Consider the following 21,106-nt stretch of genomic DNA (forward strand, 5'->3'; position numbering starts at 1 on the left):
TTTACCTTAATAACCGTGATTTTGGTCAAACGGACACTATATTATGGGACGGAGGGAGTATGATTTTAGAAATAGTTGATTACGATAAATTAGTCAAAAGTTTAAATTAACATGCCCTTACGACTTCAATAATACTATGTGTGAGGGAATAACTGGTTATTTCTGAATTCGTGTAAAAATATCACGATAATGAGAACGTGAATCTTTTTTAAAATAATTGATAGTATTTATTATATGGCAAAAAAAATTAAATAATTGATAGTATTTATATATGACACAAATTTTTAAACAATTGAATGGATAGTACAAGTTCAACTATTATAAGATTTTCTATGCGAAGTATTGGTTATCTGAAATTGCATTCAGTAGATTATAATGTAAAAATATATTACCCACCAAATGATCAAAAAAAAAAAACAAATAATACAAAAATTAAGCGAAGTATTAGATGATTCAATCAATATGTACGTTCAAGATTTATCAATTATACATTAGATTTAGGGGGAGAAATATTTTATACGGGGTAAAAAATATGGCTGGTCAAATATAATCAGTACTTGTTTGCTCAAAATATTATCTTTAACGTTAATTAAGCAATTGAACCAATAAGTTAAGAAATATAAGCGGTCGTTTGGTTAAGGGGGTCTTACACAAAGTTTCCGTTTTTTTTTATTTTACAAATTTTTTGATTAGTGTTTGATTTTGGATTGACTTTTATTTTAGATTTATTTTTAATTATTAGAGTGTTTGATTTTGGATAGAGTTGTATATATTAGTAATTAATTAATTAAAATATCTACCTGGCGCACACACTTTTTTTTTGGACAATACTAAAAGTCCTATATTTTTCACGTAAATATGAAGATTTGTGTTTTTGGGGATTTTTTTTTAAAAAAATAGATTAATATTTGATTTTGAATTGACTTTATTGTAGTTTTTTTTTTTTTTATTAAAGTGTTTGATTTTGGATGGATTTGTATAACTTGTATATATTAGTAATTAATTAATTAAAATATCTATGTGACACACACATTTTTTAATTCAAAAATAAATTAGAAATCTTACTTTTCATTGGTCGAAACCATTAGATTTCCTACGTGGCACTCTAATAGCTCAGCAAATATGCACGGTCATTTTTCAATGTGTTCTTTGAAAAATAAAATAAGAGATAATGTATGCCAAAATGAGTTAAGCTCCCTTATAATGAATGCGGCAGTTAAGGGTCTTATATTTTTAGTAGCGCTACACGATATATTGTATAAAGAGAATATTTATATATGATTCATGTAGTAAAACTTATAAGCTTTAAGTATGGATAAATAAATAAATAAAAGTACGGATAATAAAATACTACCATCTTCTAACGTCTTAGTTTGCTTGACTGTACCTAAATAAGTTTGTGTACCCTTTATTTTATTAATTATCTCCATAATATCTACGGAGTAAATATTTTGATTATAAAATTTGTAATACAATATTTAAAATATATGTAGTAGGAGTTACTAAAAATCATTAAGTAATTACAACTCTATAGGTTTCCATATAACAATTATAAATCTATCTTACGTTGTACTATAATTTTACTAAAATATATCGTGAAAATCTACCGTAAAGTTTCACTCCATGAAGTGTTTGTTGAAGAGCAAAAATAAATAAATTATAATATATACGTAGTAGTACCTAATGTGATAGGATAACATAGAACATGTTATATTTTAAAATATTATGTTAATTTTATCACATGCTTCTTAATATATACGGAGTATCTAAATACAAATGTTACAAAAATATAAATATAATACATACGAAAAGACCTTGATGTGTTCCTCTACTTATCTAGGATAACATATACCCCGTATATATATAGATGTTTAAAGACCTAGATAAGAATTAATCACAATTAGATATTTTTTTAAAGACATAGATAAGTAGAGGAACACATAGACTTCCATTTTTTTAAAGACCTTGATATTGGTGTTAGTCTATCATTTTACTTGCTTTGTCATCCCACTACAAGAAATTGTACCATTTAATGACGAGAAATCCCGTCCCTAGAGATCAATAGTGGTGGGATTTCCAGTCGCAAACCCATTATAAAAAGGGGATGAATTGATGAAAAATATCGTCGTTAGCCTATCGTAAAAGGGATATGCGATGGTTGTTCCCGTCTTTATTTGATTGTTAGCCCCATCGCAAAAAACTTTTGTGACAGAATTTTTAATTTGTCGTTATTGGGTTGTCAGATACAAATTCTTGTAATGCCCTTTTTTATTTATTAATCCTCTCTTATTTATATTGTTTTTGCATATTTTTTTGAGAAAAATAAGAAGAAATGCTCGAAGATCATCGCGCATTGTTTTAACATAATCTTGGTTGAATTAGGATGCAATAGATTAATATTTGATTTTGAATTGACTTTATTGTAGTTTTTTTTTTTTTTATTATTAAAGTGTTTGATTTTGGATGGATTTGTATAACTTGTATATATTAGTAATTAATTAATTAAAATATCTATGTGACACACACATTTTTTAATTCAAAAATAAATTAGAAATCTTACTTTTCATTGGTCGAAACCATTAGATTTCCTACGTGACACTCTAATAACTCAGCAAATATGCACGGTCATTTTTCAATGTGTTCTTTGAAAAATAAAATAAGAGATAATGTATGCCAAAATGAGTTAAGCTCCCTTATAATGAATGCGGCAGTTAAGGGTCTTATATTTTTAGCAGCGCTACACGATATATTGTATAACATATTTATATATGATTCATGTAGTACAAACTTATAAGCTTTAAGTATGGATAAATAAATAAATAAAAGTACGGATAATAAAATACTACCATCTTCTAACGTCTTAGTTTGCTTGACTGTACCTAAATAAGTTTGTGTACCCTTTATTTTATTAATTATCTCCATAATATCTACGGAGTAAATATTTTGAATATAAAATTTGTAATACAATATTTAAAATATATGTAGTAGGAGTTACTAAAAATCATTAAGTAATTACAACTCTATAGGTTTCCATATAACAATTATAAATCTATCTTACGTTGTACTATAATTTTACTAAAATATATCGTGAAAATCTACCGTAAAGTTTCACTCCATGAAGTGTTTGTTGAAGAGCAAAAATAAATAAATTATAATATATACGTAGTAGTACCTAATGTGATAGGATAACATAGAACATGTTATATTTTAAAATATTATGTTAATTTTATCACATGCTTCTTAATATATATCTAAATACAAATGTTACAAAAATATAAATATAATACATACGAAAAGACCTTGATGTGTTCCTCTACTTATCTAGGATAACATATACCCCGTATATATATATATGTTTAAAGACCTAGATAAGAATTAATCACAATTAGATATTTTTTTAAAGACCTAGATAAGTAGAGGAACACATAGACTTCCATTTTTTTTTAAAGACCTTGATATTGGTGTTAGTCTATCATTTTACTTGCTTTGTCATCCCACTACAAGAAATTGTACCATTTAATGACGAGAAATCCCGTCCCTAGAGATCAATAGTGGTGGGATTTCCAGTCGCAAACCCATTATAAAAAGGGGATGAATTGATGAAAAATATCGTCGTTAGCCTATCGTAAAAGGGATATGCGATGGTTGTTCCCGTCTTTATTTGATTGTTAGCCCCATCGCAAAAAACTTTTGTGACAGAATTTTTAATTTGTCGTTATTGGGTTGTCAGATACAAATTCTTGTAATGCCCTTTTTTATTTATTAATCCTCTCTTATTTATATTGTTTTTGCATATTTTTTTGAGAAAAATAAGAAGAAATGCTCGAAGATCATCGCGCATTGTTTTAACATAATCTTGGTTAAATTAGGATGCAAGATTATTTTTATCTATGACTTATGGGTTTGGTAATATATAATGAGTATTCTTTTCTATTTTGGATTTTGTACAGTACGTGGTACGGAGAGGTTTGAGAATTAAAAGGAAAATTAGTTTAAATTGTTGTGTCAATGAGAATATGAGATATTGGTGGATCATTTTTTATGCATTTTCCATATTAGTTAGTGTTACCATAAAATACAATAAGTTAAATATGACAACAAAAAATTATGTATTAATTAATTGTTGATATTAAAAGAGAGGCCAATCAATGAGTGACATTTGTCATCACCACATTGATTTCCTCTCTTTTAGTATAATATATAGATTGCCAGAAAAAGCTAGACCTTCAGGCTCATTCTTGTGCATTAATGAAATTTTGTAGCAAGACAAGAGCAAAACTCCCCAAAAAAAAAACTTGATTGGGGTGTGAGATATTACATTAATGTTCAATTTCAATATTGAACAACAGAAAGATAAAACAGGTTAACCCCCGGCTGTCACTGCACTTTGTCCCTTGATAACTTTGTCGTAGAATTGCCAGGACAAGCTTCTCTCAGTGATAGCGCTCTGACCAAACGGATGTTGCTCTATATACTCCTGTACATTGTCTACCATTGCTAGTTCTTCTAGATATTCTCGAATATTCCCTCCTGGACCTACAATTACAGCCTCCTTGCTTAGTTAGTCTACAAATTTAACATCTTCCCATTCGAAAATTAGTTGGTTTTGCTAAAGACGAGTTATTAAGGTAAGATAAATATAAGGTAAGATAATTTAACCCAAAAGACGAGTAATTAAGGTAAGATAAATATAAGGCCAGGTGACTCATACCAATTGCATCATCTGCACGATATTTGTAGTCATACGAGTATGGAAAGATTGCAGTATGAGGCTGTGCAGGGATCACATGTTTAAAAGGAGGGTTAATGCAAGAATTTTATCAACCAAATATCCACTACGAATGATGATCAACTTACAGGATTAAGCAATGCCTTGTAGGGAGTATCATCTAGCAATAACGTATTTGATTCATCGAATTCACCTTTCTTCCATGGAAGGTCTGGGTCATCATAACTCTCCCAGACTTTTCTAAGCTCTTTAAAAACCAAAGCCTTATGTTTATTCTCCAAGGTTCTGAAGTTTGACCCAGTACAATACGATAGATCCTGCGAAATAAGCAATGTGTAGAAATTTTGAATCTCTTGGACATGCACCAGTGACTGTTCATGTGTCCATGTCATTCACTAATATGATGGCAATAAAAATGACCTTGCATTAAAAAAAAACCAGACCCCAATTGGTTTTTTTCTTTCTGAAATAACATTTAACCGATCTATCACATATGTCCAGGAACTATAATAAAATATTTGAAAAAACAGGTACAACAGTCATGCAGCATTTTGACTAATGCATAGTATTACTTTACTTTCCCTGAGACCCAAAGGGTCCCTAACTATCTTATAGTTTGCCTTTGGGGTTCTTCAACCATATCTGTGAAAAGACTAGTTTGTTCACTGTAGCTAATAATTTTCACACTGTTCTAGGTTTCCAAGCTTTGCACATTGAACTCTTCTAATTATTTTCTAATCCTAGATAAAAAAACACCAAAGAGGTATATTTGGTTACTTACCCAGCAAAAAGTCAATTGGTCCTTCATATCTCCCATCAAGTAGTTAACTAATCTGTCAATAATTTTTCTGCAAATTAAAAAAGAGTTCGTTATACATAGGCTCAATGAGAACAATTGAGAAAATTTGATTTACATTTACACTATGATTTGGTAACTCTTACGGAAGAAAGGGAGGTGGTGAAGGGAAGATGTGAGCTTGCATTTTCCTTCCAAATCTTTCCAACATTTGAAGGAAATGGAAAATGGATCCCTCCAATTCTCCTCTTCCCTTCCCCCCCTATCCCAAGTTATCCAAACAAGGGAAGATGGATCCCTCACTTTCTCTTCCCTCCCTTTCCTTCCATATTACTCCATCCACATTTCACACACACTGTTAAACAAGACACAATCAGTTCTATTGGAAACCCTTAAGCGACTGAGATTACCACCCAAAGCGTCACAAAATTGAATAAACTATAATCTGAAAAATCAAGTCTGTACTCTCTCTAGAGAAATCGGGGTAACAATGTTGATGTGCATATATATGTTTGCTATATAATGAACTAGATTGTGAGCAGAAAAAAGGAAGAAGAAAACAAACATTTGCATGAAAAGCTAAAAGTTACACAAAATAAAAGGGTTCTCAAGCTGTCGAGAGGCTTGATTCTTTCCCAAGTACAAAACGAAAATAAAAGGAACACTCAACAATATTCTTCATAATTTCCCGTCAAAAAAATATAATATTCTTCACAATTCTCTCTACCTATTCTCCTCTATGGCTCTGTTTATATACTAACCAATTTCCCTCTTCTTGTTGCTCAAACTACTTCTAATGACAATTTCTAATGTTCCCTTCCTCTACACCCAATGCATTACATTTTCGCAGTCTTCTTTTTAATCCTTTCTATTTCTATTATGGTTATCATACTTATCAAGCATTCACAGTTAACGCTTTTCTTTTGCTACATGCCTTACTCGCTTCCCTTTCTCCAACATGCACTAGAATTAATCATTTTATTTTTTATTTCTTGAATGTCTCCATTTTACGGTTATACCTTCACAATAAAAAATAAAACAAAAATAAAAAGATTGATTGTAAAGCTGTACAAAAAATTTCCTTGCACAAGCTTTAGGCTTATTAGTTTGACTCAGTTAATTGTATCCAAAGTAATACTTATGGAACTTTATACTTACTACCACAATCCCGATATTTAAGTCCTGATATTTTTCTAATGTCCCAAATATTAGGCTTCATTAAGGTTCCGTGTGGTGTGGCAAAAAACGTTTTAAATGAAAAATGATTTTCCATGGAAAAAAAAATTCAAGGAAAAACACAATTCCAAACTAGTTTCATTTGTTTGGTTCCTTACAAGAAAATTAATAGAAAAAGGAAAACGGGGAAAGATTGATGGGAAGAAGGAATATGGAGGTAAGGAGGAAATATGGAAAAGTGGTTTCCAATCCTTTCAAATGGAAAATGTTTTTCCACCTTTGAGGTAGTTATGGAAAATTGTTTACCATCTCTTTCCAAACCAACGTAAAATGATTAAAAAGGGGAAATTCGTTTTCCATGAAAATGTTTTAAACCCTACCAAACGGAGCCTAATAGTAAATGTTTAAAATTTTCTTAAACTCTTTATGTTGCTAATCTCTAAACGTAACGACTACTACGTACTTAATTCAAATAATATAAACTTAATTCAAGCATTTGCAAAAAAAAAAAAAAACTAGTGAATGTTCATTCATATCACCTTAATTTGTTTCTAATCCATTTATGGTATTAAATATTGATAAGGAAATTTTCGAGCAATTGTCATCATTGCTATCAAATCTATGACTCGAAACCATTTTTTTTTCTCCCTTTGTCCCTCTTAATTTCATTTTTCAGTTTCTTTATAATTTCAAGTAGTGCATAATATTTGATTTCCTGAATCCCAGAGTAGAATTTTACCATTAAAAATACATGGTTTTCTTCTTTAAGAAAAAGAAATTTCACAATAAAGACTAAAGAGCATGATTATGAAGCTAGCTAAAATTCAAAAGGATGCTACAAGGAAATATAAAGGATGGGCCTCCTAAAAGCTTGACCTGAAAGGCATAATATTTTGATGCCCAGAAATCCAATGTATTTTTTCATGGATATCTGGAATGACTGACCAATATATGTCATGGAAGTGAATGAGTTGCATTTAGACACAAAACTAAGCTCCATGTTCAGTGTTATGGATGACAGTTTCCACAAGAGGCCCTTTAATTAGCATGTCGGTTAGATTTTTGTGTGTGTGTTGGTTGGGTGGGGGGGGGGGGGGGGGGGGGGGAAGGAAAAGGTTGAATCCTAATGCATATTTACCTTGATCTTGATGACCAGATTGCCACATTAAATCTCTCAAGGCAAAATTTCAAGAAGTCAGAGCAGAAGGGTCGAGTGAAAACTGCACAAATAAGCAGCAACCAAAATATAAATACAGCTTAGCTGAATGCATAAAACACACAGTTGACCAAAAAGGTGAGAAAGGGTAACTAAACAAGTAGGCTTGAATACAAACCTGCCCGTCCTGCAATTTTAGTGTCTGCCTTGTACCCCTTAGGAGGAGGATAAACTATATCGGCCAATATGCCATTGATATCAAGAATAAGAAGTTTCTTTCTTGAGCTAACAGTAGGAGCTTTTTGTGGAAAATAGTTAAATAAGTGCAAAAGGCTACTGTTTCGACTGACATTGGCAAGAGAGAAAGGATCATTGACACTCAGATTCGATAATGAAAGTTCATGTTCATTGAGGGTTTCAAGCAATGATGGCTGCCTTTCATGTTTCTGAGAGAGAGATCCAGCTCCTGAAATGGTTATCGCATCCTCTAACATGACCGTTGACTCATTACAAGAATCTCTTTTAGAATTGGAAGTCTTACTTTCAGACCTCATTAATAACGGTTCTATATCCACATGTCTGTTCTCTGAAATTTCAACAGGTGCTCCAAGAGCAACGAAACCATCTTCACAATAATCTTCTGGAGCTTTTTGGTCCAGCTTTGAATCTGAGGATGGCAAAAGCGTCAACTCCTTGGAAGCAAAAGCTTGTGATGTTTTCAAAAACCTTTCTTTAGCTGGTTCAAGTCCATGGAGGGTACCATTTGACTGCTTACACTTCTCCTTTGAAAGAGGATGAGTTGAGCAATAACCTATTTTCTTTAAACAAGACGGATACCCTTCCTCAGTTTGTTTATAAACAGGAAAATTATGGCTCTCTAGATCATGCATTGTCTTCTTCGTCATCTTGCATGACACTTCCATCTCCTTTTTCAGCAGAGGGCCCATTTTCCCAATAACTTGGGCAGTTCTGACATCTGCCCTTAGTAAATTAACTGAAAAATGAAGAGTTGGAGCCAGCTCTGATATATTTCTAATCTTCAGCGTTCTTCCACGTCTCAAATTATGCAACTTGGAAAGGATGTAGTGTCATTCGTTGCATGAATTTCTTTATCTCTGACCTTCAGGATATGAGCATCCCCTTTTCATCAAAGCTAATAGTTTACTCTTCCCATTTGATTTACCACTGTTAAGATTAGGATACAAGAAAATAAATCAGAATCTCGTTCTGTTCCAATGATTTATGCACTTTTCACTTTCACAAGAGTGAACATAACTAGAGTATGAATATCGAAAACTGCATTAAACAGTCCCACATCGATGACACATAAATCGACATCATTTAATTTGTGACAGAGTTGAAATTTACCACTAAAATTCTTAGAACATTGTGCAATTTTGGAAAAGTAAAATGGTAACTCTTGCTAAACTTGGAAACATTGTTCACCAAACAATCAGGGATTCAAATTTTGCACCCACTAATCTATGGTATGCATTTTGACCAAAGTAATTGGTAAAATTTGGACAGTTAAAAGGGGATAGAAGTGTGTCCACACAATTACAATATTGTTGGCAGCAGTCATGCTCATCCATGCCTGACAAGCTGCACAGTGTGCACTGCAACCAGCAAGAACATCTGCTAAGATCAACCTCGACAGTTTTCTAAAGATTGAGTGAGCATACCTCAACAAGATTGAGTGAGCATAAAAGTTTTGCAAACTTAACATTCCTTTCTCTCAAGACAGAGAACTGAAAACACTCTTTTCCAAACATGAGTCTTCAACTTTCTATTCACCATTTAGGACTTTAGATGACATTGCCTAAAGGTCGCATTAAGTATCATTCATGCATTGGAAAAAGGACACTACTTTTAATGACTTGACAGGACAGGACAGGACATAATGGTCAAGACTCAAGAGCAATGTAAGAGGTATTGTAAAACTATTTGAAACTCTACATAAACAAAAAGGAATAAGTATTACTCAAACAAACACTAGCAAAACCTCTTAACTCTACACAAACCAACACTTGACGAAACTAACTAAACACATCTGTATTTGGAGATTCCAGCAAGAGTAATGAAACCATGAAGAAGACTTCAATTTCTGAGTATTCAATATAAATCTCCCTCTCTCCTAAAGTAATGGTCGCATTGTTCCAACCCTCTATAACTAACTAAGGATTCGCCATTATTCATTCAAATACCCTTTAGTCATTACAATAGTTGTCAACTTTATATCCTCTCTCCTCCCCTCCATCTAAGAATAATCAAATATACCAAGTATCTAGTTTAGTAAATGTGACAACTTTTTCCGGACATCACCAGAGAGTATAAATGACTATCGATTCCTGACGGAGGTCAGAGGGATTAACACAACAAAAAAACAAGGGAAAATTTCTGCTGCAAGGATTCTAGTGAGTGATAATTAGATAGGTTAATCCTGCCATGAAGGAAAGTACAAGCACTTTAGCAAATCTACATGTGAATTAGGACTTCATAATTGTCAATTGGGAAGAAGCTGAATTAACCCATGAATTTATTTATTTATTAAATTAATTAATAAGAAAATAAAAGTGAGTAGAAAATGCAGAAGTTTCCCCAAACAAGAAACTTCTTTTGTCAAAGCAAGCATGCACTGAAAAAAAATTCGAACTTTACACAAATGAAGTGAATCTACAAAGAAAATAAAGGAATTGGAAGAAAATCTGACCTTGAATTAGAACTAATTATTTTGAATCAAGAGTAATGGCGGTACAGCAGCTTCTTCTGGCGGTGGTTTGTGCTGTGGTGCGGTGGAGATGACGGTGGTTTTGGAAGGTATAGAAGAGGTTGAAAACCGGTGCTGTAGAATCGAAGAAGGGAAGGGGGGGTTATCGAGGCCGGAGATGAGAGGTGCAGATGGGATTTATTGGTGAAGGGAGAGAACAGAACACCACAACTAAAGAATTGAAGAAAATCAGGAAAGGAACCCAATTGGAGGAAGGAAGGAGCGTAGGTAAGGGTATTTGGGACAATTACAAATTTTTAGGTAGATGGTATAACGGTTAGACCACTTTTATGCACTACAACCAATTAGTTATGTACTTTAACTAATTAGTTAACCACTGAAACCAATTAGTTAAGTCTGAAATTTAATTAGTTAAACAACGAAATCAATTAGTTTTGCAACTAAACCAATTAGTTAAACAATGAAACTGATTAGGTAAGCAATGAGATCAATTAGTTAACATTTTTGAGTTTTAGTTAATAATAAGTTTGTTAAAAAATAATAACTATTCGACTCATAAATTTAACTATTTGTCTTTATACCTTAACTTATTTGTTATTCAATTAGTTATGATTTTATTACTTTTAGTTATGTTTTACACTAGTTTATTTAGTACCAAAAAAGTAGTCTAACCGTTAGGCGAACAAAAGTTTATGTTGGACAATTTGGGGTGTATTTGAACAAAGGAATAGTTTTTTCTTTAATTGAAAAATATCTTTCAAACTAATTTAGGGCTCTTGCAACACACGTTTACTACTAAAATAACTAGTTTTTAGCTCATACGATGCACAAGTTTATTTATTAATAAAAAATAGTCAAATCTTCATGTAACAAATGAGATAAATAATGAAAAATCACAATGTAGAAACAACAGTAGAAGACGAGAATTGAGTTTAATATAAATGGTTCAATTGAAGTTGGAATGCTAGCTAATAAGAGTGAATAAAAAAATAATGATTTAGTTAAAATGAACCATAATGAGAGAGGAAAAAGAGTTATATGGTTTTAAAATTAAAGAAAAATAAAGAAAATGAGAGGATGACACGTGGCAATTAAATCATCATGTTTTAATAGATTAGTATAGATTTATTAATTCAATAGAAACTGAATATAAGACTTGTGATATTAGGAAAACGTGAAAATAAAAAGGATATACGAAAAGGTATACATTCAAAGTTGTGTAGAAAAATACTCAAATGAAATAAATTTGCATATTAGTATATTATACAATACAAAGTTAATGAATATAGTTGTGTACTTGTATGTACATCGATCTAACAAAGTTAATCAAATCCGAATGATTGACCTAAGACTAATTTTAGAAAAGACCCGAGCATAACTGAGTCAGTCAAATGCAACATAATTTGAATTGGGTACAATTTTGATAAATGGATTTCTAATATTAGCATATTTAACATGTATTATTATTTTAATTAATATTCGCATGTATTATATTATTAACAGTACACTAGCATTAGAATTTCATTCATCAATATTATTTAAATTTGTTATCAGATTAAAAAATTATAATAATACAGAAATAAAATCATATCATGCATAAAGGAAAAAATAAAATTGATTCAGATTTCCTCCAATAATATATTATGTACTGCATTTATGGTAACTGGATTAGATTTTTATCTCATTTTCATCTTAGTTTCCTAAAAAAGGTGATGCAATTTTTCTAAAAGTAAAATAAATAAAAAATATTTTGGCGGGAAAAATGCACCAGGGAGTGACACGTGTAATTCCTGGTAGTATAATGTAATACTCCGTAGATGCTTAATAAGGATTATACGAAATAATAAACTACGGAGGAGAAAGACCCCCGTAATAACACTTCTTTTAGTAAGAACACTTCTCTCAATATGAACATTTTCTGAACCGTACGTAGGATTAAATTAGATCTAACCGTCCAAAATTAATAAGACGATAATGTCATTTTTGTTAATATCTATTACTATATACTAAAAGAGACATCAGGAATGACACGTGTCATTTCCTGGTGAAATTTTTTCCCGCCAAAAACTCTTTTCTAAAAAGACATATTTATTTTATTCTTTTTTATTTTCTCTCATTTTGTATAAATGTTTATATATGGAAAAAAAATATAGGATTATGGAATATGCCATTATTAAAATTACTATATACTAAAAGAGACACCAGGAATGACACGTGTCATTTCCTGGTGAAAAATTTTCCCGCCAAAAACTCTTTTCTAAAAAGATATTTATTTTATTCTTTTTTTATTTTCTCTCATTTTGTATAAATGTTTATGTATAGAAAAAAAAATATAGGATTATGGAATATGCCATTATTAAAATTTTGGTAACATTTTAGTCAAACTGTCATGTCAATAATAGAAAATATTCTTACTCGATATTTTGGTCAAATTAGCATATTAAATATATCAAATATTTTAGTCAGATCATCATATTAAACATATAAAATATATAATACGTAATTACGCAATAGATTTAAGGGATAAATAAGTACGTTCGAGATTATTAATTACGCAATAGATTTAAGGGATAAATAATTCAATTAAAAAATTTGTAAAAAAGATGGTCAAATAATAATTTTTAAATATCCGTGTGTGCACGGGATCTAATCTAGTTCTAAAGATATACCTCACATTTTCTTCTTCTTTCAATGCCATTATTTCTCTCGCTAAACTTCTGGCTTCTTCATCCTTTTTCTCTCTATAATTTCATGCCATAATTGAAGCTGCCCTCTCTAATTAATTCAAATTTCTTTCGTATTCTGCAATGTTATCGCGAAGTTATCTATTATAACACACTACTACAAAAATAGGAATAAAAAATTACTACAAGAAACTGTTCTATTAACGACGGGAAATCCCGTCGCGAAAGGCCAATAATCGTTGATTAACGACGGGATTTCCTGTCGCGAACCCGTCATAAAAGAGGGCCGTCGTTAATAGAAAATCCCGTCATTAACCCGTCGTAAAAGACATTTAAGACGGTTATTCCCGTCATTGTTTGGTTGTTAGCCCCGTCGTAAAAGGCTTTTGCGACGGGATTTTGGACCCGTCGTAATTAGGTTGTCGTTAAAGATACAAATTCTTGTAATGAACGTTGCATACAGAGCGATCAAGTGTGTTAAGCGTTTCACATGATTATATAGAGTGGTTATCTGTGATGATAGTTTCATGGTGGAAAGAATAGAGAGCGGTTAAGTGACTTAACCGTTTCGTATGTTTTATCCTAACAAAAAAAAAACAACTGAAGCTAATATTCATGTGTAGACACCTAAATCGTGTCTCCCCGGATGATGACGATACTATTAATAATTCTCCCATGCTTATTACGCCAAACAACATTAGCTTAGTAAAGTGATGGGCAACAACAATTTCATCCCTTTTTATATGATACCAAGTACACCAATAATAAAATAACTCATACTACGATGATAATATGAGATCTTTAATACAATAAATTTATTTAAGATAATCTTTTGTTTAGAAATAGATTAAAAGAAAATTCATATAAACAATTTAACATATTAGTAAATGGATAATAGATAATATATTTCACTAGGGGACATAAAAAAGTCAAACACCCTATGAGTTTCATTATAGAACAAATTAAGATCATATCTGTGAGCCAATGATTACCAAATGCCATTGCTATAAAAGCATGCAACTAAGCTCTTATTACATGTACATACACAAAAGTGTACGAAAGAAATCGCAAATTAACCAGTTAACAAAAAATAATAAAAAAAAAAGAATCAAAGAATATGAAGTCCATTACACGTATGAAACAAACAATCAATGACCACCACCACCTGCACTTGGACCTGATGATAGTCGTTGGATCCAATAACTCATGGTAGACCTTGCCCTCACATACACCTCACTATAGCTACCTTGACCACCAACATCTTCAGACAATAACCTTATAGCATGCGCCGAAGTAGCAATACTTGATAACGCTAACAAGACTATCAAGGCGAACAAAACAAACCTCTTGTTACTATAATTGTTCATCATGTTCCCCGTTTCTTGGCAAATAACTTATTGAAATTTGAGAGATTTTTTGTAGTTTGTTCAATATTTGTGTTTGATGAGATATGGATACACCTTGAGTCTTGTGAGTATTTATAGTACTTGTTACACTTGATAGTATAACTTTGAATGATACAAATTGGACTTCAAAAAAAGTCATAATATGGAGCCTTTTCTTGTTGACCAAGTAAAAGTCAATTCTAATATTCTATACTTTGGACTTTTGTTTTTTGGTAGATTTTGATTTTTGAAGAGTAATTGCATTGATCAAAGCTATGATGTCAGTTGTTCAACCAGGAAGGCAGTGGGACGGTTGGACGTAATTTCGTGGTTGCTGACTTGTTTTGACAAACCGAAAATATTTCAAGTTTCGTTTGGATTGGGCCGAGGGATTTAGGCCCAATTCAGAAACACAATTAGAAGCTTTAGACTTTACTACTTTAGGCAAAGAGGACATAATATAAACTTATGAGGCCCAGACCCATTTTCTATCCTAACAAATTTTACGGTACGCATGCGAATACTATGGAGTACTCCCTTCGTCTAGGAATACTCGCACCGTTTTGACTGGCGCATAATTTAAGATAATTTAATTGACTTATTATTTAATTAGATAGTACTCCCTCCGAATCTAAATGTTATTCCCGTTTTCCTTTTTAGTGTCCCAAAATAATCTTTCCATTTCTTTTATTTCCTTTTTAATCTCTTCCTTGTAATTTTAACTTTGTAATTCTATTGGTTTATCAATAAATAACCTTGTAGTCTTATTGGTTGATTTAAGTTTGGATGGATTAATGAGTTGGCATTTTTATTCCTTAAATTCTATTGGTTCAACTATTTTGTTTTCTTGTGAAAATGGAATAAAAAAACAACAATTCCCCATAAAACTACATTAATAATAGTTAATCTTATAATGTTTCTTTTTCCTTAATAACCGCGTAAAATGACAAACAGGAATAACATTTAGGTTCGGAGGGAGTAGTTGATATTGGATTTTTATTTTTTTGTAATATAGTTAGTGGAAAATGTATCAACTTTTTGAGGGTGGTGGGAGTGGAGTGATTTTTTTAATGTTTTTTACTCCCTCCGTCCCATTTTATTCTTTGCGTTTGGTATCATGCACGTGATTTAACAAATAACTAGTTTTAGGCCCGGGCAATGCCCGGGTTACTGAATTAGTAACATTTATATTATTCTTACTTCGTATTTGAAAATATTATTAATCAGTTCCTTTTTATTACATTTATTAGTGGGTCGTTTTTACAATTATAGCATGTAATGTGTTATAGTTCAATGGTAAACACTTCATTGTTTAAGTGTGAGGTCGCGGGTTCGAGTCTTATACATGCTCCATTTCTAAATTTTTATATATATGAAGTTTACGTGAAATGAAATACTCACAAACAGAGCGCCATGTGGCACATAAACTTCTTTAAAAACGTCTTTTAATATATAGTATAGATTAATGTGGATAAAGATTCTCTTCTTATTTAATTAAAACGATGTAAATTACGTTTATTAATAATATTTTCACATTTATCAAAAGATTGATATTGGAAAAATGAGAAAGATTTAATGTTCTAATGGAAAAGTGTGAGAGAGTTAATGATTAAAATGACTCATTGAATTTGATTGGTTGAAATAATCATTTGACACGTTTTTTTGACAGAATATTAGGGACTTTTATGCTATATATATATATATATGTATGTCTATATATATATATATATATATATATATATATATATATATATATATAATATATATATATATATATATATATATATATATATATATATATATATATATAAGATTCTAAGTGTAAAGATTAAAGTGGGACACTAGAAACGGAAAGCGTAAAGAATAAATTGGGACGGAGTGAGTAGATGTTATAAATACAAGTGAGACCTTATGTAAGTGAGAGAAACAAAATTAGAAAATATATGTCATTTATAGAAACGGTACAAGTATTCCGAGATGGATTTATAAAGAAAGTGGGGCAAGTATTCCGGGACAGATGGAGTATTAAGTTATTAACTAAGTAGTTAAATAAACGTTCTCCATTTGTATGAACCATTAAACACAATTCTTTAATGAAAACTAGTTTGTGCCCATGCTATTGCACGTGTACCTATGAAAAGTATATAATATCTTAAACGACGTTGTTAACCACAATGTATTTGTGTGGCAATACCAAAATATTTCTAAATATTGTATGTGTCTTAAGAAAAACATAAAATCCGAAGTAAGAAGCTAAAAAATATCCAAAATTAAGTTCTAGATCCATGATGGTCTAAAAACATTTGAAATAGCAAACATGACTATGTGGACACTTTAATTTAATTTGTTGATATCCTCTTGCAAAACGAAATTTCTCTTCCCATTTCACTTGAAAAATTAAAACGACCCTTATTTCTTCTTGTTCTGTTTGCGGAGCACGTAAGAAAAAGTGAATGAATTCATAAGACGTTCATACTTCCTCAAAATATTGTCTCTGAATCTGATTATAAATAAAATTAAATTTCATGGTTAGATGTGTCCAAATATGTATTATTTAGCTCAACAAAGTGTATACTTGCATGTGTTGCAAATTCTTTAATATGTGAAGCTTGACGACCAATGATTATCTCAACATCATTACCCAATAGTGTAATTAACATCGTAGTAGTGTTGTCACCAATTTTCATAGGAACTCTAAATCTGAAACATTAAGAAGTTGCTAATTTGTTACTTTTACAATTTTTTACTTTTAGTAACTTATATAATTAAGTACCTTGGCACAATGGTGCTGCAGGAGAACCGACATTTCAAACACTTATAGCTCTGGTGAAGTGTCGTGCACACGACTCATGCCAAAGTGGCATATTTGTGTCAATACTTATTAACATAGCACGAATCCGAAAATATTTCACCTAATTAAAAAAAATAACACCTAAGTTTTAGTAAACATAACATAAATTAGATTCCTACATGTTGAATGATTGCACACCCTTCTCTCAAAAAAAAAACAGTGGAATACTCTAACGAATAGGTGGTCATAATAAATAAATGTCCTTACATTGGGCATCACCGAATATTGGTTTAAATTGATTCTTTCTCAAATCAGATGGTTCATTCTTCATTTTTAATTTTAAAGTCTCCTTTTTTTCAAGAGCTCTCACATTCTCTTTCCTCTCAATCTGCTTAATCAATCGCCAACAATTTCATGGGTTTTCAAACTCAATTTTCTCAATCAATCGCCAAATTTTTTAACTACTTATTCCAAGGGCCCTCACATTCTCTCTCCTCGCAATCTGCTCAAGCAATCGCCAAAAGGTTTCCGGCGGCGCGACAATGTTCTCGGCGGCAGAGCAAGGTTCTCAACCATTTTGTGCAGCAAGGTTCTCAACAACTTTGTGTAATTCTTTTTTATTGTACTATTGTGTAACTGTATAATTCGATTTTCATTATCTTGAAATGTAATGTTTTCATAGTAGACCATAGATTTTTGACGAAATTTGAAGCAATTTTGTGTAATTCTATTGGTATCGTATAACTGTATAATTCGGATTTCAATGTCTTGAATATGTAATGTTTCCATAGTAGACCATGTATTTTTGACGAATTTTGGAATTTGAAGGCGACTTATTTCCTGTCCAGTAGCTTAGGTATTCCCATTACCATTTTCGTTGCTTAATTATTTTTGTTTCCATATGCTGATTTGCTGATTTGTTATTTTTTTGTTTCCTAAGTTTCGTTAAATAACGAAACATGAGTGGTGTGGATTGGGGTTTAAAGCCCTCATATTCTTCACCACTCTACTTTAATTACATAGATGTTTATTCAAATTTCAATTTTCTCAATTTAATTTCCTTAATTGCCCAAATAAATTTTTTTTTACGCTTACTCCGACCTTTTCGTTGCCAAACTACAATTTCAAATTATTTTGACATCAGTAACAATTTTGTTTTTATTTCTCTATTTTAAATAAAACTAAAACACGAAATATGAAAAACTACAAAAAAGTAGTTTTCATTTATTTTGATAGTTTTAAAAATAACATGATTATTGCATATATGACTATTTTTTGGTTCATATTTACTCCAAATTATATAGCTTTCATAAGAAAGAAAAAAAAAAAACCCAAAAACTAAAAATTGACAGTGATAACGAACGAACCCTTAAAACTTTAAGAAAACAGTAAACTAATTCGGTTCAAGTGGATGAGCCGCCATACGAATTCCTATTTACATCGCTGCTCTTGCAAGGTGTTATTCGCCAATTGCACCTGAGACCTGTCCACCTTGTAGATGGTGTAAGTTTTGAATTGAAGTATTTACCTTTTTTACGAATACTAGCTGAGTCATTATATCCCTCAACTCGGACCTAAAAGTTCTACTAGAAGGAACTGTTGAACCATACGCGTCTGCGTTGCATGGTACAACAAGTTTGATAGAGTCGGAAAGTTTTACCTTAACCAACGCTTCCTGTAGGTTGAGAAGCGCTGGCACACATACGATTGAAATTTCCCCGAATAGCTACCGGGGAAATGCTCATTCCCAACAGCTACATATCTGAGAATATACACTTTCAAAGATTCGTGAGTTTGATCGTCATTATTTATTTTCTAAATAGGACACACCCGTAAGCAATATACAATTAATTATAACGTATTGCTAAGTGATCAAGTAGTTAAATCTCATGCATTTTATATCTTTTTATAACTTCTTTTATTTTATTCTTAACTTAAGTTAAATACAATAAATTAATTTGGAATCATTGGAATCTGGATTCAAGGTCACCATCTAATTTATACAACCATTAACATAAGCCCTCGTACTCTTTTATAAAGTGGGAGACAATAAAAAAGCATTTACCACCATCTTCCTTTTTCTTTTCAATTAGCATTTACCACAATCTTCCATTATGTGAAAGTAGCTTATTCTAAATCAACTTTTACATTCTGAAACTCGATTATTTATTTAAATATAAAGTGAGCTTTTAGATTGATTAATAGGTGTAAATATGCCGGCCTTTAATTTCCAACTTTTTTTAAGGAAATACTACTCCGTACATATATATTGTTTGTTCATACCTGATATTGGTCGGCGTCTTAGCAGACACGTACGCAATGAGGTTGTGGCGTACCCAGGAGCGAGCCGCTTTAGGCGAAGAGCTGAGGAGAGACAACATCCCGTTTGGAATCCCGACCATAACATCAATGCCACTTCCTTTTAAGGCATTCATAATGTTGGGTTCGACGTCGAACAATTTGACTTTTGAGATGTTGTTTTGTTTCAGAAGTTCTACCACCTTCGTGGGTGGTTTTCCTTCTATGGTGTAGGTTCCCCAGTTTACTCCTATGTCAGCCTCTCCGTTTTCTATTATTACCGATAATAATAATAATAATAGTAGTAGTACGACTTTCGGTACGAGTAGTCCTGCTATTTTCATTATGGTAATATAAAATAGATATAGTTTGGAGGAAAAAAAAGAGAGATGATGAATGTTACGGTTTTAGGAGTGAAGATGAAAAAAATATCTGGGTGTTAGGGGTGAAGATGAAAATATATATGGGTAGCATGAATTTTTATAGATGATGAATAAAGATGAGAGAGGTAGAACATATATATATGAGAAAGATGATACAAATGTGAGAAAGTCGAATCATCCAGAAACATAAAGGAGGGGGTGTTAGGGGTGAAGATGAAAATATATATGGGTAGCATGATTTTATAATATATTTACACATATTGAAGTAGAAGTTTCAAATATATAATATATTTTATAGCACATATATTTTACAAATATTATACAAATATTGTACATATATTACATTATATAGGTACATAAATTGACATATGTAGCAATATATCTCTAAAATTGGTGATTGTATTGAACTCACATGTTATCTTTCTCGTTTTAACTAGCGAAAGACATTATATATTAATATTCATATATATGTACAGGAAATTTATGGATTGCCCACTACTACAAAAATGGGCAAAGAGACCTCTATGCAAAGAACCGTTAATCGACATAACGGGTCTCTCTTATATAAGGGATCCAATATTAGAGATAACGGGTCTCTAATTTGTACTAGGGCCCGCTAATTTACCACAAGAAAATAATAAGAGATCCCCTAACTGTTGTGACGGGTCTCATATATACGCTGGGGCTTACTAGTTTGCCACAATAAAAAAACAAAAGATCTCCCAACTCGATCACCTAACGGGTCTCTAGAATTCAGCGGCCCACTACTTTGTGATATGAGGAAAAACAAAGACCCCTCAATTAACTTCACGGGTCTCTTCTCTAGCCCATTTTTTACTTAAAAATAAATTACAAAAGCCTCTCTCTTCTCACAACTATGCTTCTTTTGATTATTTACATTCCCATCTCATTTTCTCCCTTCTCGCATAAAATCGCCAGTTAGCCATCGCCAGTTAGCCATGGTAGTTTTTTCTTCACCT

The 21,106-nt window shown here is 31.6% G+C and overlaps 2 protein-coding genes across 2 annotated transcripts; both read right to left on the reverse strand.

Annotated features, from left to right (window-relative positions):
* Window positions 1-4,205: 4,205 nt before the first annotated feature.
* On the reverse strand, window positions 4,206-10,828 carry LOC110785429 (uncharacterized). Its single transcript, XM_021989873.2, has 7 exons — window positions 10,568-10,828; window positions 8,036-9,042; window positions 7,840-7,921; window positions 5,511-5,577; window positions 4,858-5,046; window positions 4,712-4,772; window positions 4,206-4,536 (listed from the first exon to the last, which is right to left on the reverse strand). Exons 2-7 carry the CDS (start codon window positions 8,802-8,804, stop codon window positions 4,364-4,366), a joined length of 1,341 nt encoding a protein of 446 aa, XP_021845565.1. The 5' UTR covers window positions 8,805-9,042; window positions 10,568-10,828; the 3' UTR covers window positions 4,206-4,363.
* A 7,979-nt stretch (window positions 10,829-18,807) lies between these two features.
* On the reverse strand, window positions 18,808-20,316 carry LOC130470692 (glucan endo-1,3-beta-glucosidase 6-like). Its single transcript, XM_056841219.1, has 2 exons — window positions 19,729-20,316; window positions 18,808-19,207 (listed from the first exon to the last, which is right to left on the reverse strand). The coding sequence occupies exons 1-2, from the start codon at window positions 20,085-20,087 to the stop codon at window positions 19,102-19,104; spliced, it is 465 nt and encodes a 154-aa protein (XP_056697197.1). The 5' UTR covers window positions 20,088-20,316; the 3' UTR covers window positions 18,808-19,101.
* Window positions 20,317-21,106: the final 790 nt, after the last annotated feature.

Source organism: Spinacia oleracea, chromosome 3 (assembly GCF_020520425.1).
Source record: "Spinacia oleracea cultivar Varoflay chromosome 3, BTI_SOV_V1, whole genome shotgun sequence".
NCBI lineage: Eukaryota > Viridiplantae > Streptophyta > Magnoliopsida > Caryophyllales > Amaranthaceae > Spinacia > Spinacia oleracea.